Source organism: Zootoca vivipara, chromosome 1 (genome assembly GCF_963506605.1).
Source record: "Zootoca vivipara chromosome 1, rZooViv1.1, whole genome shotgun sequence".
In the NCBI taxonomy this organism is placed as follows: domain Eukaryota; kingdom Metazoa; phylum Chordata; class Lepidosauria; order Squamata; family Lacertidae; genus Zootoca; species Zootoca vivipara.
In genome coordinates, this window is record NC_083276.1 from 48,974,913 (window position 1) to 48,999,789 (window position 24,877).

Sequence of the window (24,877 nt, forward strand, 5' to 3'; positions counted from 1 at the left end):
TTGTTGTTGTTGTTTACCTAAGATGGTTTTTAAACTGCTGTTGCTTTGTTGTTTTGTTAGTATTGCTTATATGTAAGCCACCTTGTGTACTTTCATTAGAATACGGGGTATAAATTCATCACCATTATCTACATAGAAAGCTAATCTGCACCTTATTTTATTGTTTAAGAAAGCTTAAATACTGCCTTCGTTCATAAAAAAAATATCAAAGCAGTTCACAAGGCACAATACAAAATTCAGTGAAGCAGAAAACAACCATTAAAACCAAGTAAATATACTGCAAAGGAAACCCCACACCAGCAACCCCCATCATTGCCTTACAACTGATGTGTGGTGCCATGTGGCTGTTCTCATGTGTCAACCAGCCCTTCCTGAGGAAAAGGGCAAGAGGGTGCTCCTCGTTACACAAAAGAAGCTGACCAAACTGGCACTTGAGTCTTACTTGAACATTGGCAACGAGACAGTGTCCTCCACTGAACTTGAGGACAGCTTGGAGCGGGTGCAGGGCAGGTTCTTTGCCCTAGACAGTTCTATTTCCAACTTGCTCACCTCTCTACATGGTAGCTGCTTACTGCCTGCTCAAACAAATACCGCAGTGCATCAAAAGTGGCACCAGAATCTGTCACGGCAGCAGAGTGACATACGCGCGCGCACACACACACACACACACACACACACACACACTCTTACAAGGTGTGTGCTTGAGAAAGTGGACAGGGTTGACTCCCTCTCTGCCTGCTTTCTTAGTCTGTTTTCATTTCTTTTATGAATTTATTTCGAAAGATTTATAAACCACTTGAATCACAAAGCTGTGTACATATATATATATATCATATCAATAAAACGCAGCCAAAACGAAGCCCACAAAACTGTTAAGAACAAATATACATAACGTCGTTGTTAATAAAGATGCAGATGAAATCAGTAAAACTTTTGAAACAAGCATAGATAACTAAATTCTATATCTGGGTAGGCTTGCTGAAATAAAAATAGTTTTCAGCTGGCGTCTAAAACAATATAGCCTCACTAGACATATCAAGAGATCCATCGCATCCTGGTCACCGTTTCATCGAGCTCCTGCCATCGGGACAGAGATACAGAACAATGAAGGCGAGAACGAACCGTCTCAAGAACAGTTTCTTCTCTAGAGCAATTTCGGCCTTAAATGGAAAGTCTGGACTTTGAAGTCATCTTATTTTTACTTGCCATTTCATACTGTATTGTTTAATTAATGTTTTGTAGTTATTTTAAATTTATGTGGAGTGCCTTATCTGAGTGGATGGAGCAGCCGAGTAATTTCCTTGTTCCTGCAGGGGGGCAATGCCAATAAAGATTATCTTATCTTACCTTAAGTCAGCCAGCCAGCCAGTCCAGGTCATTAACAAGCAAGCATTACTAAATAAATAATAAATAAATAAATAAATAAATAAATAAATAAATAAATAAATTATACCCCACTCATCTGGCTGGATTTCCCCAGCCACTCTGGGCGGCTTCCAACAGAATATTAAAAACACAATAAAACATCAAACATTTAAAACTTCCCTAAACAGGGTTGCCTTCAGATATCTTCTAAGAGTTAGGTAGTTGTTTATTTCCTTCCTGTTGGGAGGGCGCTCCACAGGGCGGGTGCCACTACCAAGAAGGCCCTCTGCCTGGTTCCCTGTAACCTCATTTCTCGCAGTGAGGGAACCGCCAGAAGGCCCTTGGCTCTGGATCTCAGTGTCCGGGCTGAACAATGGTGGTGGAGACACTTCTACAACTAAGGTGTGGACCTAGGAGGGCAGAAACAAGCAGGGTGAAGCAGCTGCTGAGCCACAGTACCCCCTGCCTGTGGCCACTGTGTTACTTTCCCTAATGATAGGGCTAACCCAGAGTGCAAGAACAAAACTGCTAGCTGTTCCTGCAATACTTATGTTGTTGTTGTTTAGTCATGTCCCACTCTTCGTGACCCCATGGACCATACTTATAGGATTCTTCAAACTTAAGTGTTATAATCTGTTCTTTGGGGGGGGGGTGGAGATAAATAGGCCTATGCAACTGGTGACTGTGTGTACATTACATGTATGAAAATATACCGGTAGCATAGATGTACATTTGTTGTTTGGTGTTCATATAAGGATGTTTGGAGATATCATACTGTGTGGGGTGTGTGGGTGTATATGGGTATGGGAGTATCTAATCCTTCCCAAAACATATTGCAGCTGCCACTCTCTGATCCTGTGGCTCATGGCTGCTCCCTGAAATATAAATACTCATTATAGAGTATTGATAGCTGTGGAATGGGCAGCAGACAAGGGTAGAAGTGCAGCTGTCCCAGCTTTAAATGGAGTCAGAAGCCAGACGAAGAACTTTCAAATTTGCACCAAATCTCTAAAATAGTTCAGGGTCTAACATCATTCTTCATCATTTCAAGGGTTCCCGAAATGAATCCTTGTCAGCGTCAAACATGAAATCAACATGGAGAAAATAAGTTTCCCTTTCTGAAAAGGAAAATCAAAACCATAAAATTATTACAAGACTGAATATTCAGTCTATATATGTTTGTGTGCTATATATTATTGTAACCTGGGACCTTCTGTGAAGGGTGGATAATAAATTGAAATAATAATAATAATAATAATAATAATAATAATAATAATAATAATAAACAATTAGCCCTATTACTGCTACATTCAAATTTCATCCACATGGAAGGTTTTTCTTTCCATACTACATATCTTGGAATAAACCTGTGCTCATTTTACATATGAAGAAGCAGGGGGACATCTGGTTTCACTAGAATCACACAGGGAAGCTTTTTGATGCATTTTGATGAGCATGCCTGCACAAAATTGCGAAAAAATGGCTCCAATCCTGTCCTCCCAATTTGAGGCTGGATGTGCAGGTTCACAGGGGCATCCACTACTTCTGATAATTCCTGAAAGATCATGGGTAACATACCCGCCATGGACCATGAACTTGTGCTATATGAACAGGAGTTGACTGCCCTGTTGCTGAGCATTACGGAGAGGTGTAACAATATTTCATACCTGTAGGGAGAAGGACGGAGTGGAACTGACCCGGGAAGAAGCATTCAAATACCGGTTCAAAAAGGATGGGAAAAAGCATTACCTCATCATTAATGAATCCACCAAGGAGGATAATGGGCATTACAAAGCAAAGACTAATGGAGGGGAGTCTGTTGCTGAATTGATCGTGCAAGGTGAGATATGACTAATAATACAAAAGGAACTTTTTTTATAATGTATGGCGGCTGGTATCCCACTTTGTAGCCGGGAAACGGCCGATAGCTAGATGGCTAATTGTAGGACAGCTAATTGTGCAGGCCTTCAAAGCATATTATGGGGATTGTTAGGCCCATGTGCCGGATGTAATAGATATCCTGATAACAACAGGTGCTTGCTTATCAAGTCCTGTTAAAGTCCCACGTGCTCTGGATGTCTCTTCCTATTTCACCTTTCCCAAAACAGTTCCTTTAGCCTCTTCTTTTTGTAAAAGCCACATCCACAGCATCGGTCTTTGGTTGACCTCTGACCTTCTGGTGTTTGTGTTGCTTCATTCGCAAAATTTGTGATCTCAGAGAAGAAGCTGGAGGTGTACCAAAGTATCGCAGACCTGACGGTGAAGGCAAGGGACCAGGCCGTGTTCAAGTGTGAGGTTTCTGATGAGAATGTGAAAGGCATCTGGCTGAAAAATGGGAAGGAGGTGATTCCAAATGAGCGGACTAAAATCTCTCATATTGGCAGGTAAGTCGTGCTTCAGAAAATTAAGCCAGGGTGCTGTAAGTTGCTTGAGTAACAAGCTGCTAATAGTAGTAGTAATAGAAGTAGTAGTAATAAATTGGTAGTACTAGTACTTTCCTTCGGGTGGAGAGAATATGTGATAAGATGGTATGTATGTGGTGAGAGAGAGGAGTTGTATATGATCCAATATTATGTACTAATTTTACCCAGAGGGTGAATGCAACCTTCGCTCTGAATGGCAAGGAGATATATGGGAATAACTTTGTATTGTGCTTTGTGGGTGTTTAAATTGATGTGAGAAGTGTGTGTGTGTGTTAGTTTGGAAGAGTTGTACAAAGGGCGTGGTTATGTTACAGTGAATGGTTCATGAATCTCTGGGAACACATCTTTCTCCAGTTTTCAGACAAGCACTGTGAAGGCTGACAATTTTTGCATTCAGGTCACTGTGGCATTTGTGGTAATACAATTGCCCATATTGTATACTGGAAATGGCTGCTACTTTATGAAATGCCCTCAAGCACATAGTTATATACCTAGAGCTCAACCAAGCCCATTGCAGTCCATAGAAGGATGGACCCCCAACACTACATTCCCCTATTCTGTGACATGTGCAGACAGTATGCAAGATTGTTACAGGGAATGGGAGGTCTGTCTACAGTTCTCAAGTTTTTCTCCTTCAGCTTGGCCAAGAAAAGTGAATTCCTTCACTAAGCAGAGCATAGAGGGAGACACAAGGGTGCTGAAGGCACACTCAGACACTTCCTATTCCCTACCATGACCTGTAATGATTCAGCACAGTGTTTGTGTATGGATATCATGGAGGAGGAGTGAAATTAGGCTTTTGTTATGCCTTATAAGGGTGCCACACCTGCAGTTCACTGTATTGAAACACTAGTCAAGTTGATTTGAATGAAGTGGCATCTTAATAAAGTTTGTGATATAGGTTCCACACTCTTTATGCTTATTTATTATAATATAGAATATGTATATTTATATATGCATGTGGCATTCTGTCTTACCTATCCATCTACTCTGGGGATGGGATTTGTCCTGTATGGAGGTGAATGGACACAAACAAAGCTTGGATTTTGTATTTTTGCAATATCAGAATCCATAAACTAACCATTGATGATGTAACTCCGGAAGACGAAGCTGATTATTCTTTTATACCCGAAGGATTTGCATATAATCTCTCAGCCCATCTTCGTTTCTTGGGTAAGTGTTCTGGAATCTAATTTCTGTTCTTGGTGGGAATGCTCACTTTGTGTGAAGATGAAATGGGAGATTCCCTCTTGGTGATGCCTGAGGTTCATAGCACCCTAGTACTGTGCATCTCTGTGTGTCCACTGTGGCAGTAAGGGTGAAATAAGGTTCATCTGTACCCTAATAGGGATATTTCCAAGCGTGGGCATAAGGCCTATGGTGGGCTGGATCAAGCCAAATGTTATTATTTAAAATGTCAGCCCACTTTTTGGGTGATTTGTTAAATCCCTCTAATTGCCTTATGTAGCACCACAGTAACTCTGTGGATAAATACCGTATATGCCGGCGTATAAGGCGACTGGGCGTATAAGACTGGGTGTATAAGACGACCCCCTACTTTTCCAGTCAAAATATAGAGTATGGGATATACTCGCCGTAACGAGTTTATCCCAAACTTCCAACGCACACCAAATAAAAATTTTCTGTATCTCTTCCTCTCCCTGCTTTTTAAATACCGGTAAACGAAGCCAAAAGAGAGACAACAGTGCTTAAATGCACAGATGTTTAAATGCACTTACTTGCAGGCATTCTAAGAACTACGGTAGCATTTTGAACTACTGTAGATTTCATTCGGAGAGAGGAAAGGAGCTGAAGCATAAAAACTACAGTTAGCTCTTGAAGAAGAAGAAGATGTGGGGGAAAAGGGGAGGTGGGGTGGGAGGGGAGGAGAGGAGAGGAGAGGTGGGGAGAGGGAGAAGGGGAGGGAGCATAGCCCAGAGCCGGCTCCACTCGCACTCTATTGTTCCAGACACAGAGGCGAGTGGGGGGGAGGGAGAGAGTAAGAGGCTGCCGCTTTCTTTCCGTGCAGGGAGGATAGAGGAAAGCCCTACTTGTCCCCTCTTCCTGCATGGAAAGAAAGCAGCGGCCTCGCCACATACGGCGGGGATGCGGCCGCGGTGGTTTTTGAGCTCCCCCCACCGTATGCGGCAACCGCAGATCTTACACCTGGCGTATAAAACGACCCCCCAACTTTTGAAAAGATTTTCCTGGGTTCAGAAGTCGTCTTTTACGCCAGAATGTACGGTATCTTATACCTTAATAGAGAAAGTTATGAAAAGAATTGTGGTATTGACCAAAGTCTGGGAAGGTCAACCCTGGTTGCCACAATTAAACTGAAATTAAATATATAGAGAAAAGCACACACAACAATAATGAATAGCTTCCACTTTCATATAGATTTGGCTGTGAACCAGCAGAATTAGGTGCAATTAAGCCTATTGATCTCGGTGGAATTTATGTGCACGTAACTGTGCATTGGATTATCACCACGGTGTAAAGGTCGTTTCTGAATTTAGTGCATAGAAACAATTCCAGCATTATAAACTGTTGTTTCCTAGACGCTAATTCTAAAACCCATAAGAGGAAAATCTATCCTTGTTTTGATAATAATAGGCAGGGCCCTCTTCCAGGAGGATACAGCTCATCTGCAAGAAAGTCTTACTCCAAGCCAGCAGTCTATTCTGAATAGCTTTTGTACTGTTTTTGGTGTAGGGGACCAATCTTTGTACACAGCCTTCTACTGCAATAAATGGAGAGCCTCAAGTCTACAGGTGCTCAATGTGTGCATTTACCTTCCCATTATTTTATGGCAAGTCATAGGACAAACAGTACTATGCTAGCAATTTATTTCAGTCTTTATATGGAAAATCTGTTATAGCTTCTGCTCTCATTCATTTTTATAGGCACTGTTCAGTTTCATTCCCATTTGGCAGATATATATGCTCAAAATATAAAGGGTTTTAAATTGTTGATCATTGGGTCATTGCTGATGTCTAACCCCTCCCCCTCTGACTAGTACAAATCATATCCATTAAATAAAAAAATTCCTTCAGTAGCGGTATTTTATTTGGTTTCGACTCAGACCAACACGGCTACCTACCTATAACCATAGCCATTAACCTCATCTATAGGACTAACTGTTTGAAAGGATGTGGATTGTACTGTTCAGGATAAGCCTTGGTCCACCCACACATTAGGGGCATTGAATGTGGAAGAAATTGTCTGTTTTGGTTTATTTCCATTTCTTATTTTTCCAGTCTTAAATCCTCCACATTTCCATAGCAGTGTGCCCATTTAATAAACAATCCTCATGAAAATTTAGTAGCATTTTTAGTACAAATTTCCCCCAACACCTTGGTATACAGTTTTGAGTCAGATACACATTTTTGCAAGCAATTTTTCCCTAATGTATATTACTTCATGGATGTATACATTTAATGCATTTTTTTTCCTCCAGTACATGCAGTTTTATGCATATTGTTTGGGTGAAGAGCTGCTCTACAAATTTCAGAGATGTGTGAATTTCAAAGGATAAAATGTGTTTTGGGTTATGTATAGTTGTGAATTAGTTTCTCATTAAAATATCAAAGAAAGAAAGAAAGAAAGAAAGAAAGAAAGAAAGAAAGAAAGAAAGAAAGAAAGAATTTATCCCACACCCCTGTTCTAGACCCTGGCCTGCAGTTTGGACTAGCAGTGATCAGAAAAGGAATAGGCATGATCCTCAAGTATGCTGAGTGCCAAGTGTGTGCAAGTGCATGCCTAATACTAAACAAAAAAAAAACAAGAATTGCCTCCATCCAACTGAGCAAATGGAGAAACAGCTGTTCAAATTAAAAATGAAAACTCTTTTTATGAAAGAAACATGAGTCAGATGGAATTCCAGTAGAGGTCTTGAAGCCAATGGTTGGAGAAGGGTGGTAGCTATCTAATGTCTCAAGAATTTCATTGTAAAAAAGGAGAAGGGGCCAGATGGAGAAGCTTTAGGACAGATGGTCATAGCTATGGAAATGTGCAGGTCACTTCTGACCATTCCTAAGCCTTGCTGTACTGGCAAGTACATGCCTTAGATATGGCATACTGTGCGCCTGCATTGATGCAACACCACAAAGCCTGAAATAGAAATCTGGGCTACCTGAGCCTATGGGAAAGATCTCTTTGAGCAATCAGCATTGTTTCACAAAATGCTTTCTTTTGCACAAAATGCTGGAAATTTATGACAGTGTGCTAACTCCTGCATACTTGCCTATAAGCTAGTTCATGTGAATGAATTGTCTGAGGGGACAGATGGTTTGATGTATGGAGAATCCAGACTAAGGATAATCATTTGGAGTAGTTAAATTTTTTATCTCTCTCAGCTCCATGGATCTAGGATTCTGTGCTATGCACATTGAACGAATGACATGGTTAAGTTAGCAGCAACAGAAATGCAAATTGGTGAATAAATTAAATTGTGTGTTTTACTGGGGAGACAAATCTGAGGCAATTTGGATACAGGGAAAGTCAGGAGTCTGTGAGAGTGTTGATGATCAGTGGCGAACGGTGCCGCTTGGCTGCCCAGGGCGGCACCCCCTGAGGGCGGGGCATCACTCTGCAGCACGCATGCGTTGTGATGTCCGCACATGCGCAGTCCGTCTGGGTTGGTGCTGCTACTCTGCTCAGCTGGCGCGCTCTGAAGCAGAGCACTCCATGGAGCGGGTTGCCAGACGGCGACGGCACCGGCAAACCGCGAGCAAGCCGCAGAGATGCTTGCTTGTGGTTTGCTGCTGCGGCCGCCCGGCAACCCGCTCTGTAGCGTGCTCTGCTTCTTCCTGCTCGGGCGGAGGAGGTGGGTGAGCCAGGGGCCGGGGTTGCTGCCCCCGCCAGAGTGGAGCTAGGGGCGGCTCGCCCCCTTCGCCCCTCCCTTGCTACGCACCTGGGGATGATAGAAGAAGGCACAATATCAAGTGAAAGGCGGAATATGAGATAAGTAGCACTAGCAAAAGAAAAGAAGCCAGAACTGAAGAAGGTAGAATTCTGGATCTTACAACTCCAGATTGCAGTTGGGGGAGTTGTAATTTTGAATGCTTCCTTGTATTTTTTTTTTAAAAAAACCTTTTGGGGGGGTAGCCTAGGCCTCTCCTTGATGTGCTTATGTATATGGGGAAGCACTCAAAAATATTCCTGTCTGCAGTCCTATGTAAAAAGTGTAGCTCAGCTCTTATTTACAGCACAGTTCAGACAACATTAAGCACTTTTGTCCTTTTAATTTCAATAGGAGAGCTGAACATGTGCTTAAATTTCTCCCATTTAAATTAAATCAATGTGCCTTCAGTGCTTGACTTGGGTGAGATTGTACCCTCACATAAGAAAATTATCTGTGTTTAGTCAAGATTTGTAAGTTAACCCAATAAATAATGTTAACCCCCATTCGCCTATCAGGAACTCGATCCTAGCCTGCACCCTGCTTTGGCAAATGGGGATGCAGACTGGGACTTGGGCTGTGGCAGGGGATGGAGCCGACGGACTTAGTAGGCTTCCCTCAGATCTGCCCCTTGCCCATTTAAGCAGCCCACAGCTGGGGCACTAGCTCTTCTCGGTTGGCAGTTGGGCATTGGGGCAATCCTTTGTTGTGGATGGAGGGGAGACTGTAATCTCCACTTGCCCCTCCAAACAGTGGGGTATCCCATTAAAAGGATCGGGGGGGGAGTGGCCGTGGTGACATGCCGAGGCAGGGCCAGGCCCCAAAGTAACCCCCCAAATGATGGTCCCTGCGGGGGTCACCCTATTTGATGTATGTCTTAGGAACCCCCGCCTGGATTGACCACACGTCACTTCCAGCGGGTGAGCCAGAAGTATTTAGATGGCCCCATGCCCAAGCCAAACCTCTGTCATCTGTATTCAATAAATTTGTGTCCTGTTTTGACCCAAAACCAGTCTTATTGGTCTCTTATTTATATGGGTTGGGGTATGGGGAGCCCGACGCCTGGTTCCGCAACAAGCATGCAGCTCTAGTGGTGAAAGGCATGTGACAGGATAGTGTGTGAACTGTTTCAGTAGATAGAAAATATATAATCCCAAGTATTCACAAAGTACAGTCATTTGTTGTCATAAAGGCACCAGAACTTCTGAGATGAATCACTTTTGGGCAAAAATTAAGGACAACGTTCCTTGCATTGTATCCTGATTTTCTTACCTGCTTCTCCTAATGTTGACAGCTTTACATCATGAGAGGTTATTGTTTATGCATTTTTTAAATGAGCCTGTGATTGGTCCATTTTGACATCCATCAGGGGAACTGACTTTGGGGTGCAGTTCTAAAGATCTGTTGTTCTTGATTTTACTGTTTTATTGTGATTATATGGCTCTGATTATGGTTTATTATTGATTGATTTAGTTTGTGTTGTTAGCCGCTCTCCTGAGTGGAGGAAAGGGTGGGATATAAAAATAATAGATAATAAAATAAAAACATTCAGATTCATTTTATCCTTTTTCTTTCTTTTCCAGAGGTTAAGATTGACTTTGTGCCTAGACACGGTAAGGGCAATATGTGCCATTCACAAGCCAGTGAAATGGAAGAAAGGCAAAATAAAATTGAATCTTTGAGTAATCCTCAGCAATGCTAGAAAATGCTTCTTTGCCTCTATGCTTTTGCTGCAGAACCTCCCAAAATCCGCCTGGACTGCATGGGCCAGTCTCCTGACACCATAATTGTGGTGGCTGGAAACAAGTTGAGACTTGATGTACCCATATCAGGAGATCCAGTACCCACAGTGATCTGGCAGAAAGTAAACAAGGTAAAAATCTCTCTGAGTCCAAGATGTATGTTCAGCTCAAGCATGTATGTTCTTATGCCGTATTTTATTTCAGAATTATAACTGGGTTAATAAAATAAAAAGATATTGTTTCTTGAAAATATATTGACTTTAATGTGTATTCTAAAATAATATATATATAACATTTACCATTCCAAGTAAGCGCTTTTAAAAAGGCAACCTCAAAATGGTCAAAGCAGCTTCAGTTCTGAGTTTGTTGAGGATGTCAGTCCAAGCAATAAGGTCACACACACCCCTTGTGATAGTGGATGTGTTCCCACATTTATGTTCATTGCACATCTCCCATCTGATGAACACGTGGAAATGCTACTATTATTCATGTTTTGATCATTTATCATGGATCTTTGCTTCTTGTGACTAATCCAAACAGTTGCTCAACAATGGAGGATCAATCTATGAGGGAATGATCATATATATTTTCTTTCTTTCTTTCTTTCTTTCTTTCTTTCTTTCTTTCTTTCTTTCTTTCTTTCTTTCTTTCTTTCTTTCTATTGAGTCAGGCCACTGATCCAGCCCAATGTTTGCTCTCCATGGTTTCAGACAGGGGTTTCTTCCAGCCCTACCCGTGAAGTCAGAGATGGAACACGAGGTCTTCTGCATGCAGAGCACAGCCCTTCCTCTGGGGTTTCACTGCATATAGAAATCTTTAGAATCCAATTTCTTCTTGTGGGACCATTTCCTTTTTGAAGCATCTTGGCAGCAGTTCTGCTACTTTTCCGTATGGAGCTCATCTGAAGAACAAGGATGCTGCGAGTTTCGATTGCTTATGTGAATTTATAAAATGCAGGCGACTTTCCCTCCTTGAGACTTGGAAGGAGATTCAGGACTATAAAATAAAACACCCAGCATTATGTGTTTGGAAAAACTGCAGGAAGTTCAAAAGGAATATTCTGGACCACAGAGTAATGGGAGAAAATGGAATGGAATCTCTTAAGATTCTCAAGGCCCTTTCATTTTTAACATTTCTATTTGTGTAGTGCAAGACTGACCTCTTGTGGCCCTTATTACCAACTGGGCTTCTCTGTCCCTTTGAAATCCCGATGCTGTAAAACAAGGTGTGTGGTCATGGAATGGGGAGAAATGCTCCCTCCGGGGCAGTTGCTTTGAGGGTCCAACCCACCTCCTGAGAGTCCTCCTTCCACAGGCTTTTCCCACTTGCTTGTTGGCAAGACCAGACACTTCCAGCTGTCAGCATTTATCTCATCTTGCACCCCTTTCTCATCTTGGCCTCCAGCATTGTTTCAAGGGGACATTATCAGAACTTGCACATGCTTAAGGTGAATAAGAGGAGGGGGTATAATATGGCAGTTATTTCCCATTCTTTACAGGTTTTTCGTGAACTGGGGAACAGTTTTTGACACCGCAATTCTTTTCTGCACATCTTCAGAAGGTGTGGTTTTATTTGAGCCCTAGAAAATTTTGTTTGGGAATTCTAATATGTGATTTAGCATACCCCCACAGAACCTGCTAGTTCAATGTTAATTAATTAATTTTAAAATTTGGATCGTTTAAAGAAGATTCTGCATGGTTTAATTCCTTACATCCAACCTTTATTTTCTATTCAGCTTTCTTTAATTATTATTCTTTCTTTTTTAATTTCCTTTCCTTATACAGTGGAACCTCAGTTCTCGAATGTCTCTGCTGATGAACAATTCGGAACCCGAATGCTGACAACCCGGAAGTGAATGCTTCCGTTTTCAAACGCACTTCAGAAGTCGAATGGCTTCTGAGGCCCATTTCTCCATTTTTTCAATGGATTTTGCTGGCCGCCCTTCGATTTTTCAGTTTTTGAATGTTTCAGAATTCGAACAGTCTTCTGGAATGGATTCTGTTGCTCAAAGGGTCTCGGATACTAATGCCAGGAAAGACCTCAGTCTTGAAAAAGCTGTGATTTGTTAGAAGGAAGACTGAGCTGGATAAGCCAATAGCCTGATTCAGTAGATGGTAACTGCAAATAGCTGCTAAGTCTCCCGCTGAAAAATGTGGGATCATCAGCAGCGCGGCGCCGGAAGTCGCTTCTACGCATGTCTGGACATGCGTGGAAGCAACTTCCAGTGCCGTGCTACCCATGTCTGGGCACCGGAAATCGGGCGGCGCCAGGACCCAAAATGGAACCTCCTGGCAGGTGGGAAATCCAAGGTATTTACGGGATTTTTTCCAATCCGGGCTGCCAGCGGGAAACGGTTTAAAATATGGGGGTTTCCTGCGAAAAATGGGAGACTTGGCAGCTATGTAACTGCATATGGCACTAGACTTGCTGCTTTTAAACCTGAAGGGAGACTCTTATAGCAATCACTGCAGAGAGAAGTGAATTAGCTGCCCTTCCTTTTGCTATTGTACTTCATGGGGGAGAAATTGTGTATTTCCTTGCTTATATCTCCTAGTTCAGGGCTAGACAACATGGTGCCTTCCAGATGTTTCCCCACTCTTCCTGTGTTTTGTGTCTCTTCCAGAACAACGATCTAGTGCTGCTAAGTGACCAATCCAAAGATATTACAGGCACAGGTGGAGATTTAAATAACGACAACAAGGCAAGTTCTTTGTTCTTCAACCAGTCGAACAGAGATATCTGGTTCTTAATAAAGAGTCTTGGTGACTCTGTCATGAATTCAGTAATTAACAATGCTGGAGAAAATAGGAAAGCTGATCTCTTGCATAATATTGTAAATTGCTATTTTAAACTATTTGTTTAAGGTATTTCCTTGAAATCTGTCTCTCTTTGGACTCAGAGTTTTTGAACTTGAGCAACCCTTCTAAACTTACACCAGCTTCAGGGGCTGCCAGCCAAGCATTATCTATCTGCTCCACAGCTAAATGTGCAGAGATCCTTGTAGAGAGAGGGAGGGAGAGAGGGAGCAGAGAATCATGTGTATACAGCCTGCTGCTGTGTGCAAGGATCTGTGGAGTGGCAATAATCTCACACTGGCATTAGAAGAGTACTAGAGCAGTATCCCTCCGAGCCCTTTCTAAAACTGGGCATAGGGAAACCAAAGAGCCAAACCAGAAACTGTTCCAGAACTCAATCCATCCAAAATCATTGTGATAATTAGGGAGGGAGTGTCTATAGTCACCCATCCAAATCCAGTGTGGATCAGTTAAGGTCTACTATGAGGAACTATTCGGTCTTCCCAGATCTCTGCTGGTGAGGGAGAAAGGTAGTTCTAAGTACAAGTGGCTCAATCTGTTCCCATTGCGGATCAATGACACAGACAGTGGTACCTCGGTTTAAGAACAGCCCTGTTTACGAACTATTCGGTTTACGAACTCCGCAAAACCGGAAGTGGTGTCCCGGTTTGCGAACTTTACCTCGGTCTAAGAACGGAAGCAACATAACATAACAACCTTTCTCCCCATAACTGCTCACAGGTCCTCTCTGATTCCGAAGGCCGAGTCCGTGTAGAGATGTATGAAGACCATTGCGTGTTCACCATTGAAGGAGCTGAGAAGGAAGACGAGGGAGTCTACAGAGTTACGCTTAAGAACCCAGCAGGGGAAGATACAGCTGATATCACTGTCAAAGTGATTGGTAAGCAAGGCAGATGGGCACTTTCTAAAGCCTGGTACAAGTGAGCCAAGTCTTCTCTCTGCCAGCCTAACACAAAGTCACAACCATTGATAGCATAATACATTTTCCAATGGAGCAGGAGACCCTGCAGATAATGTTTCTCCTGCCAATGTCCCTCTGGTCTACTGTGGCAAGTAGGACTCCCAAGTGTGCCACTTAGCAGGCAGAGTGAAAGGGGGGGGGGGAACCTGCCATCTGGTAGTACAGTTGATCAAAAGGATTAATGGACAGATTAGCTGACCAGTGCAGCCCTAATAAGTAGTTGTCTTCATTGTCTAAACACAACATGAAACACAGTGACCTTACTTAAATGGATGTGCCCCTCTCTCTGTGACTTAGGAGGGGAAGAGATATGAGAAAACTGAGTTTTTAGATGAGATTCACTGTCTGTGTCTCTTTCTCTTGTTTCCTTCATTCCTTCAGAGGTGTGTCTTTGCCCTGTTGACCAAACAATATATCATACTTGAATTTATCCCAAAATCAGCTGTGCAATTCATGCATTTGTTTTGTCAAGAGGTCACACTTTCCTTGAAATGAAAAAGCTACTTAATGTTAGACTCTTGAGATGAAAGTTGCAAAGGCCAATGCATCAAGACGAAGAATGCTCCCTGAAATAAAGAGGGAGCTTTATGCAGTTTGTTAGAATCATAAATAAGGTTACAACCCATTCATATGGGAACCTCTAAAATGAAGGAGTAAATCTGGTTGTGTGAATCGTAAGAAGAGCCCTGCTGGATTGGATCAAAGGTCTGTTTAGATCACCATCCACTTCCCCACAGTGGCCAACTGGATCCCTCTAGGAAGCCCATAAGCAAGACTTGCGTGCAATAGCCCTTTCCCCTTTGTGTTCCCCAGCAACTGGAGCTGTGTATATGCTGTATATTTAAAGCATATCACTTCCCCCAAGGAATCCTGGAAACTGTTTTAACCCCCCACAGAGCTACCATTCCCAGGACCCTTAAGAAACTACAGCTCCCAGGATTCTTTGTTTAAAGCCATGTGCTTTAAATGTGTGGTGTATATGCATGTAGTCTTATATTGGGAGGCATAACCCTCAGAAGCTGTGTATAGCTATCATGACCAGTAGCCACTGATAGCCTCACCCTCTCTAAATTTGTGTTATCCCCTCTTAAAACTGGTGGCTGTTACTACATCTTGTGACAGCAAGTTCCATAGGAAGAAATTCTGTGGTGAATTAAACACTAGCAATAGAAATATGGTGTGTGTGTGTGTGTTTCGAAGGAAATAGGCAGTTACAAGAGAAATATTGTTACCGTACCTCTCTTTCTTTCTCCAGATGTACCTGACCCTCCTGAGGCTCCCGAAATCACTAATGTTGGTGAAGATAACTGTACAGTGCAGTGGCAGCCTCCAAAGTATGATGGAGGACAGCCAGTACTGGGTAAGAATTGCTATAGTGAAAACATCACCTGAGGGATGATGATGGTGATAATAATAATAATAGTAGTAGTGGTGGTGGTAGTAGTAGTAATTTGTTATTTATACCACACCCATCTGGCTGGGTTTCCCCAGCACTCTGGGCAGCTCCCAACAGAATGTTAAAAACACAATAAACCTCCAAACATTAAAACTTCCCTAAACAGGGCTGCCTTCAGATGTCTTCTAAAAGTCAGATAGTTGTTTATTTCCTTGACATTTAATGGGAGGGCGTTCCACAGGGCGGGCACCACTACCAAGAAGGCCCTCTGCCTGGTTCCCTGTAACATCACTTCTTACAGTGAGGGAACTGCCAGAAGGCCCTCGGAGATGGACCTCAGTGTATGGGCTGAACAATGGGGGTGGAGGCACTCCTTCAGGTATACTGGGCCGAGGCTGTATCAAGAATGAGAAGGATTTTCTGTACGTTCCCAGAAATACATTTGTACTGTGAATTATTATATTTTACAAAATAACCATGATATTGTGAAATGGGCAGAAGTTCCTCAATTATCTCTTTGATTTCCCATATATCTAGTTTTTCTGTCATTTTGAGGACAATATGTGCATTACTGCTATCTCTTGAAAGGGTAGTTCACTAAATATCCCACCAGCGCTGAAATAAGATTTGTGGGGAGTGAGTCTTGCTTCCTGTGGACCACCTGAAGTGGGAGCTGCGTTTTAGGTATTCTATTTAATCAAGCTTTAGCTCGCATGCTATAAAAACCAACCAACCTTGAATTGGTTTGGAAGAAGAAGAGTCGGAACTCTAACACAATTCCTGTCTGCAGACAGTAACAAGTAAGATTATTCAGAATATGAACGTGCATACAACACCAAGCAGTATGATTCCTCAATTGGAAAATGCCCTAAAAAGGAGACAAGTTTCTAATAAGCATCTGAAATACACCAAAGTTGGTGCCTCCTGGGTAGCATTCCAGAGGCATCACTGCAATAAAGTTTTGCCTCTGCATTGCTGCTAAATAGCAGTCAGTCCATCATAGCAGAACAAACAAAATGTTGATTGAACGCGTCTGTACGAGGCAAGGCCCCAGGTATCCAGGCCTGAGTAGTTCTAGGCATTATATGTTAATAACAATATTTTGAATGTGGCTCAGTTGCAAATAGGCAGCTTTTGCATCTTCCTCGGGGGTGCGCAAAGTGGAAACCTGGACTACTGATTAGCATGTGCTCCACATACACACCTGCTGATTTCTCCCAATTTCAGCTGGTGTTTAGGAAACACACAAAGAGGAAGCTCAGACCACTTCTACTTCCTCTGACAGTGCTGCAATGTGCGAAGCTGCTCTCACTCTGGGACTCATTTAATGGAGTACCCTTGAACAAGGTCACTAACGGGAATATCAAGTATCAGGATAGAAGGACAGGATGAAACTGTTACCAGAACCAGCTGAAGTTAAAGGACACACACTGCTGGCATGGTTCAGCCATTGAAACCACTGCCAAACTTTGGGTTAAATGTTAGCCAAAGCCCCCCCCCGTGCTATTTTACAGTGGCTACCTGGTTTTAATAGGATAGGGATCACTCACCATGAACACCTCCCTTGTTCTCTTATAATGGCAATGGCCCTGCCTGAGAGGTGCCAGAACTGAGTTCCGGAAAGTCCTGGCTAAAGAAGAAGAAGCCCTGATCCATAGTAAAAGGTGTTGTTAACATCATCTGTAGAAAATGGTTGTAACCTTGTAACCCTAAAGGAGTTGCTTGCTAAGGAGTAAACATCATTGAACACAGTGGAATCAGGGGTGGTGAGCATGGCAGGGTGGTGCCATAGAGCTTTCCTCCCAGCAGCAGTGTTGCTTCCACTTACCTGGACTTTGTAGGGTCAGGACAGGCTACCGGTGATGTCAGCGCTATGTGGGCACAGTGACAGAGTCAGTCCACCAGTCATGACAGCACACCTGCACAGGCATGAGTTCACCACTGAGTTTGCCAGGGCTGGCTCTAGGTAGACCCCCGGTGGCGCGGTGCGCCAGGGTGCAGGACTGGTAGGTAGGGTGCCGCGCGGAAACCATGCTAAGCCCTGCGAGGGCGGGGGCGCCGAAGCGATCTCCGCCCCTCAGCACCAGGGCGCGCAACCTGCTTGAGACTGCCCTGGAGTTTGCCTTACCCTTACCTCATCCAGGTTACTAGCTGTGATGTTGACAGGAGGCTAGGCCTTCAGCAGTACCCCACCATGCCACTCTCTTCTGAGTGAGATACTTCTAAGTAATCGTATGTCGTGTTGCACTATATGACAACCACCTGTTATCAAATTCATTCGTCTTCTTGTTGTAATTAGTCACAGAAATGGCTCCCCTCAAACCAAAGTTTGAGTGTGCCCTAGTAGACTGAAACATTCCCCCACTGCTTTCTGTGTAGTTCTATTTTTAATGCCCAAAGCATATCTCTGAGGCAAGTGAACTTCATTGAATTTACTTCTCAGTGGACGTGTATAGAATTGCACTGTTAATTAAGCACTGACCTAATTGGGCTGGTGGCTGATGTCATATATTATTTCAGAAGATGTGCAGGTGAGTGAGCACTTAATAATCTTGTTGATGTTATTAGGTCCTGTAACAGATTTGATGCAGTAAATGTAAAGGAAGATCTGATACTTGGGCTTGTTGTAGAGTTTGGTCCCTTGAGCCATATTCTTGACAAGTGATGAGTGGCTAGTCTAAGTTGTTAGTCCATCTGTGATCATTAGACTTTCCTTCAGTTCAACTCTCCTTAAGAAGTTAGTCCTTTTCCAGAATCGTTGTAAGGCAGCTAAAATGCCTCAGAGGTAGGTGTTTTACACAATGTCGTCAGCATTTCCGAAAAGTGAGATTAACAGTGTTGATTCTCTTTCACAGAATGATATTATCGCATTTTGACAAACAGCTGAACTTAGCACATTAGGCAGGATAGGAGAGCGGTTGTTACTGGGATCCAGAGTGGATCTGAAGTAGTCCATACAAGGTTTGAACTGCATCCATGCTAGGGATCAGGCTTTAGTTGGTTCAGGGTACAGTCCTAGGCATGGTTACCTGGGAGTAAGCCTCATGGGAAACAGTGGGACATTTCTGAGTAAACAGTTTTTGGATCGAGTTTCATACCAGTAGATTAAGCAAATGAATCTGAAATGGATTAATAAACCAGAGCAAATGTTAAATCCATAAGGCCAGGCACGTCCAACAGGTAGATTGTGATCTACCAGTAGATCACTGGATGTCTGTGGTAGATCACTGCTAGATCACTGGCACCCCTAAAAAAAGCTCACCCCCAAATTTCCTCCTCCCTAAAAAAAAGCTGAACTATGACCTGAGGCCCTAAACAAAAATGGGCCTCCCTCCCTCCTAAAAGAAGCTCAACAAGTTTGACCTAAACCCCCCAAAACAGGGCTTCCCTTCCTTAAAAAAAAACTCAACAGCTTTGACCTGAACCCCCCAAAAGGGGGTAGATCACTCCCAGTTTTTAGCTCTGTGAGTAGATCAGAGTCTCTTGGGAGTTGGCCACCCCTGCATAAGGCCATGAGTTAAAGGCAAAGCGTATTATCTTGAGAACTAGTAGGGAATGTAGGAGAAAATATTAAAGACAGTCTTTCCTTCTAACCATGTTACTTTCTCCTTGTTTTCTTATTAAATGGTAAGTTATCTTGTTCTTTGCTCATTCAATAATAACGGCATAAACTTGTATATTTTGGTAGTATGAAATTGGGGCACACCCAACCTAGCACAAGCACAGAAAAATTCATACTAAAGAATTTTCCACCCCTCTTCCAGTCGTCATCCACCACACCACCCCCTATGCTGTTGCTGAGGCTCCCCTGATCCACAGAAGCTGCTTTTCAGGGATTGCAACGGGGATACAGCAAGGAGAGGGGTGGAGAATTCCCTGGTACAAGGCTGGCTTGTGGTCATGTTAGTGTGGATGTAATACCACACAGTTAAATGGAATTGATTGTGTAATTAGCTAAAGGGCAGGTGATTGAGCAGCAAAATATTCTTTAATTTACTGCCTCCCTTAACCTATGCACAGAGCAACTAAATGGGAGAAGCTCTGAAATGTAAATTTGGTAAAACAGAGTTTTTGTGCAGTAAAAGCAAAATGTCCGTGCTCATGTCTCTTGTAGAACAGACTCTCCATCTGTGGTGTGTCTTTTCACTTTGTAGGCTACATCTTGGAAAGGAAAAAGAAAAAGAGCTACAGGTGGATGAGGCTGAACTTTGACCTTCTAAAGGACCTGTCATATGAAGCAAAGAGAATGATTGAAGGAGTTGTGTATGAGATGCGAATTTACGCTGTCAACTCGGTTGGTATGTCCCGGCCCAGTGCTGCCTCACAGCCCTTCATGCCAATTGGTGAGTGTCAACACACATTGTGTTACTTCTCAAACATCCAAAGAAGATGAAGAGATATATGGGCACACAATTACATTCTCTTTCTCCACTCAGTAGGGACACGGAGTCCATATTTGTAAGACAGGTGGCTCCTTCTTTATCTGTTTTATCTTTTCTAACCTTTTTCTAAAACCCTCCTCGCAAATGGGAGTCGCGAGGTTCCAATTTCATGAAATTGCTGATGAATTTCTAACTGTTAAAATTAGAGGTGTGAGAGGCAAGCTGGGTCTCGATGAGAGAGGGGAACTAATTGACAAGTGACCTCCCACTGCCTCTCAGCTTCCCCCATCCCCTTATGGGTGCAAAATCTCACCGTATCCCACCCAGTGCTTCATTAATCCCACCCCCTGTGGAGCTGCAAGGATAGCTGATTAAGAAAATATCCATGGAATTATTTTCTATAAATAATCATGATGACCCTCACCACACAGCGTTTCTGAACTAAGAGCAAACTGTGGGAGTCTTTGAGGGAGGAAAGAACAATCTGAACACCTGAGGTAGAGCAGCAACAGAAATGACTAAAGTGGTGGTTCAGCTCACAGAAGACCATAAGGAAGGGGACGAGCTTTGTGAAGAAAAGAGTGTGCCACTACAAAACCCCAGCGATGGGCCATCAGAGAATGATAAAGAGCAGGAGGAGGCAGTTAATTCTGATCTTCAGCCAACACTCAACGGTTGGGCTGTGCAGAGCAAAGAAAGACGAGAACCTCTACAGGAATCAACTGAACTAAAAGGTTCAGAGTTTTCTTGGAATAAGAAATGATATACTTGATTAGAAATAAGGGTCTGTCCTACAACTATGGAGATGAGGCACTAGTTTGTAATATGGCGTCGTGTGGTAATCCATCCGTACTCCTATGTGTGATGCACATGCTTTTAAAGACTGTTTTGAATGTTTGGCTTTAATTATAGTTTAAGAAGTGAGTAAACTGTTGCAGCAGAATGATGTGGGATGCTAACATTAGGTCCTCCATCTGTTATGTGATTATTATTTTTAATGTTATGTGGTAGGGAACATTCTGTATTTTTGAAATATTTAAAATAATGCACACAATATGTTTAAATACCACAGTTTTCCCTGGCTTATGATAACCACACACGGCATGGGGGGGGGGGGTTACTTCAAGTATTGTTATATTTTTCTAATACATAGAATCTAAATGATTTTAAAATGAACCAAAATTGCTGAGTATCTGTCACTGCATGCAGAGATAGCCCCTTTGCAGCCTTTGTGAAATGTTTTGCCAAGGAGCAGAACAGCTTGGTTTTGCACAGTGGAATCTGAAGGTTGGGAATGGTACTTCTTAAATTTACAGCATCTTTAGATAGAGGGAAAGTTTTGAAAAGGGCAATGCTAGTATCAAAAGGGCAAATACCAATTATTGACTATGTAGGTAATAATCTTGAACAGGCATTCCCTAACTGTGGCCCTCCAGATGTTTTGGCCTACAACTCCCATGATCCCTAGCTAACAGGACCCAGTGGTCAGGGATGATGGGAATTGTAGTCCAAAACATCTGGAGGGTCAAAGTTTGGGGATGCCTGATCTTGAACTGCTCCAAACTGTCTACTGTGGCCAAGAGCAGACAGATGATCACTGAATATAGGAACTATGGTTTTTCCCCCCACATACCACACAGAAGTTATTGTAGGTTCATTAGGACTTATGGATCCTACCGGTGTCATACCTGGGGCCCATGCATACTGAATTTCACTGGTGTACCCTTGAAGTGAGTTCAAAAACTGAATACTGTATTGCCTGTCTTAGACCGAAAACTAGAGGAAATTGGCATTCCCCTAACTTAGCAGAATTCCTACTACCAACTAATGTGCACTTTTGCTGTGCATCTACTGAATTCAGGACCTATAGTGTTGATCCATACTAGGACCACAGCTGTCTGGTAATGATGTTCTTTGTTGGCTGCATAAGGTATCGAGATCTAGTTAGTGGCCATTTGCTAGTTGTGAGGTACAGAAATATGAAGTAAATCACTATTTATAATTAGGGTATATCTAGTTCTTTTTTTTGCTATTTTGCTTAATTGTGAAGCCTTATGCTATTTATTAACCTACAGCATTTCTATACCACTTATTTGCATTTCTAAGCAGTGTACATAAAAGCAATCCTAATATATATTTGCAGTAGAAGGATAAATGTGAAATAAGAATTGCAAGGCCATTTATATAATACTGCTCTTGTGCCTATTATAAGAACCACAACAGCTGGTATATCCATATCATTTTGCCAATATTTTAATTTTGTCTGGAATGCATTCATCAAGAGCCATTCAAGCAGAAGCTTGGTGTCCCATCCAGTTATAAATTTAGCAGAAAACCTTTGTGTCACAAGAATTCATTCTAGAGAATGATGTTTTCTAATCTCTTGCTAATGCTGTTTCCCTCCTAATATCTCACTTTGTAGATCAGTACCGTGTTTCTCATATTATAAGACATGTCTTATATTAATTTTTTCCTGAAAAAAACACAGCATGGCTTATTTTCAAGGGATGTCTTATTTTTTAATTAAGTACCGGTACCGGTATCTGTACAGACCACAGACCTGCTCCCACCGGGTCTTCGCGCGCGGCAGGCAGAGGCTGCAGCCGGGTCCTGGGGCTGCGCGCGCGGCAGGCAAAGGCTGCAGCCGGGTCCTGGGGCTGCACGCACGGAAGGCAGAAGCTGCAGCCGGGTCCTGGGGCTGCACGCACGGAAGGCAGAAGCTGCAGCCGGGTCCTGGGGCTGCGCGCGCGGCAGACAGAGGCTGCAGCCGGGTCCCGGGGCTGCGCGCGCGGCAGGCAGAGGCTGCAGCCGGGTCCTGGGGCTGCGTGCGCGGCAGGCAGAGTCTGCAGCCGGGTCCTGGGGCTGCGCGCGCGGCAGGCAGAAGCTGCAGCCGGGTCCTGGGGCTGCGCGCGCGGCAGGCAAAGGCTGCAGCCGGGTCCTGGGGCTGTGCGCGCTGCGCGCTGAGGCTGCAGCCGGGTCCCAGGTGTCCGCGCGCGGTGTGCAAAGGCTGTAGCTGGGTCTTGGGGCTGCGTGCGCTGCGCGCTGAGGCTGCAGCCGGGTCCCGGGTGTCTGCGCGCAAAGGCTGCAGCCGGGTCCTGGGGCTGCGCGCGCTGAGGCTGCAGCCAGGTCCCGGGTGTCCGCGCGCAAAGGCTGCAGCCGGGTCCTGGGGCTGCGCGCTGAGGCTACAGCCAGGTCCTGGGTGTCCGCGCGCGGTGCGCAAAGGCTACAGCCGGGTTCTGGGGCTGCACGCGCTGCGCGCTGAGGCTGCAGCCAGGTCTCGGGGGTTAACGCGGCAGCAGCAACCCTTCTTTGCCACAGACCTTCTTCCACCACCCGGTACGGCTTATTTTCGAGGTATGCCTTATATTTTTCCACCTTAGGAAAATCCTGCCATGCCTTATTTTGTAGGGATGCCTTAAAATTTGAGAAACACGGTAATTGCCACATCATTTGTTTAGCAGCTACGAGTTCGTGACTGCAAGGGCTGGCTATTGCGATATTTGCACTGCGGGAATGTTTAGAGACTGCAATTAGTGCAGAATGCAGTAGCCTTGCTCCTGACAGGAACCAATCACCAACAGCATTGATTTGTTTTGTTTCTTTGTTTAATGATTTTTATTTGCTCCCACAAGAGGTGGTAAAGTGGTGATGCCCCCTGAACTGGATGACTTAAAAAGACGATGAAGCAAATTCAAGTCCTGCGTTTGGGTTTCCAAAACACCCATATGTATCTGGTTGGCCACTGTGAGATCAGGATGCTGGGCTAGTTGGGCCATTGACCCAATCTCATGGCTCTTCTCCTGTTCTTACTCCAGTCTTCAGTGGAAAAAGGCTCCCAGAGCAAGTGCACAAAAATCATCAATAAGACAGTCCCTGACTTCAGGTTTACCATCTAAAAGACAGAAATGGGATTGGAAGTGAAAAAGGCACCAGTTCTTAGTAAAAATCTAGCACCACATCCTCCTCTCAAGAGCAGATAGATGTGTTGCCTTAGGCTGCTCACAGTTCCCAAACAGGCCCAGTGGCAAACGGTGCCGCTTGGCTGCCCAGGGCAGCACCCCCTGGGGGCGGGGCGTCACTCCACAGTGTGCATGCGTCGTGACGTTACAACGCATGCCACGCCAGGACGGACTGTGCATGTCCGCACATGCACAGTCCGTCCGGGTTGGTGCTGCTGGCTCTGCTCGGCTGGCTCTGCTCGGCTGGCGGTCTGCTTCAGAGCGTGCTACGGAGCGGGTTGCCGGGTGGCGGTTTGCTTCTTCCTGCTCGGGTGGAGGAGGCAAGGGGCAGGCCAGGGCCCGGGGGCGCTGCCCCTGCACTGTCCCCACCAGAGTGGAGCTAGGGGCGACCCGCCCCCTTCGCCCCTCCCTTGCTACGCGCCTGAACAGGCCTCAGCAGTTTGCCACAACAGGCTTGTATTTATCCTTCTGTTCCTTACAGGATGTTTGGAATTGATGGCCTTCACAAGGAGGGAGGGGCCCCTCCCTCCCTCCTTGGCCAAGCTGGTGAAAGCAGCAGTGAGAGGAGATAGCAAAAGCTGAAGTTCTCTTTAATGTCTTTAAGTCCTGCCCTGTAGACATTGTATTGGCTGCTGAACAGCTTCCAATCCCAATTTAACGTATAAAGCTCTAGGCTGGATATGCAGAACATATCTTAAAAGATCAATCATGTATCCCAATATGAACCTTCCTATCCTTTGGAGTAAATAAATATTAAATCAACAAAAGTACAATGCAGGACTATGATCCACATTTTGTGGAAGTCAACAATCTGTTGCAGGGATTCTCTTAGCAGGTAGTATTTTTTATCCTGACAGGTTTTTTGTGGTGATAATCATTTTAACTGGATATAGATTGTATTGCTTGTTCTATCTTGCAAAGTTTTAAGTGTCT

General features: G+C 43.9%; 1 protein-coding gene across 1 annotated transcript in view; it reads left to right on the forward strand.

Moving 5' to 3' along the window:
* Positions 1 to 24,877, forward strand: part of MYBPC3 (myosin binding protein C3) — a 68,535-nt gene that overhangs the window by 30,828 nt on the left and 12,830 nt on the right. The window contains exons 16-24 of the mRNA XM_060274332.1: positions 3,039 to 3,205; positions 3,584 to 3,749; positions 4,855 to 4,961; positions 10,272 to 10,301; positions 10,425 to 10,561; positions 13,054 to 13,131; positions 13,967 to 14,126; positions 15,463 to 15,567; positions 19,758 to 19,946. Coding sequence (XP_060130315.1) covers positions 3,039 to 3,205; positions 3,584 to 3,749; positions 4,855 to 4,961; positions 10,272 to 10,301; positions 10,425 to 10,561; positions 13,054 to 13,131; positions 13,967 to 14,126; positions 15,463 to 15,567; positions 19,758 to 19,946 — 1,139 coding nt within the window. The remainder of the gene's footprint in view (positions 1 to 3,038; positions 3,206 to 3,583; positions 3,750 to 4,854; positions 4,962 to 10,271; positions 10,302 to 10,424; positions 10,562 to 13,053; positions 13,132 to 13,966; positions 14,127 to 15,462; positions 15,568 to 19,757; positions 19,947 to 24,877) is intronic.